Below are 468 nucleotides of genomic sequence, written 5' to 3'. Positions count from 1 at the left end.
GTTGTTGCTGCAGCAGCAAGAACCAGAGAAAGGAGATGTGCTGCAGCAGCAGCAACCATCTCCTCCTCCTCCTCCTGCTGCTGCTGCTGCTGCTGCTGCTGCTGCTGCTGCTGCTGCTGCAGTGTCTGTGCATGCATTTGTTTTTGTATTTATTTCTCCTTTTTTTGGGGCTGAAATTAAAACTTTTTCGAATTGGGGTGTATAGGCAGCTGCATGCATGTACACCTGAGATGTAAATGAATGTCTTTTTCTGCTGTCTCTTCTGCTTAGTTTTGTTCTCTCAACTAATCTTATTTCGTGCTGCTGGTTTGCATGCGTTTCTGTTGGGGCTGGCAGCCACTGCTCTCCTATAAATATAAAACGAGGAGAGAATGTATGAGCCGGAATGATGGCTGTATGTTTGTCTGCTTTATATATAGGTTGCAGCACACGCGGAGAAACAACTCCTTTTGCTGCTGCTGGTGTTGC

General features: G+C 46.4%; 1 protein-coding gene across 1 annotated transcript in view; it reads right to left on the bottom strand.

Annotated features, from left to right (window-relative positions):
* EMH_0053690 (uncharacterized protein) overlaps window positions 1-468 on the bottom strand; it is a gene marked incomplete at both ends in the record, with an annotated part of 6,009 nt that overhangs the window by 3,486 nt on the left and 2,055 nt on the right. The window contains 2 exons of the mRNA XM_013497031.1: window positions 3-125; window positions 432-468. Coding sequence (XP_013352485.1) covers window positions 3-125; window positions 432-468 — 160 coding nt within the window. The remainder of the gene's footprint in view (window positions 1-2; window positions 126-431) is intronic.

Source organism: Eimeria mitis, genomic scaffold (assembly GCF_000499745.2).
Source record: "Eimeria mitis Houghton genomic scaffold, Emh_scaff2428, whole genome shotgun sequence".
In the NCBI taxonomy this organism is placed as follows: domain Eukaryota; phylum Apicomplexa; class Conoidasida; order Eucoccidiorida; family Eimeriidae; genus Eimeria; species Eimeria mitis.
This window is presented reverse-complemented; position numbering and strand designations above follow the sequence as displayed.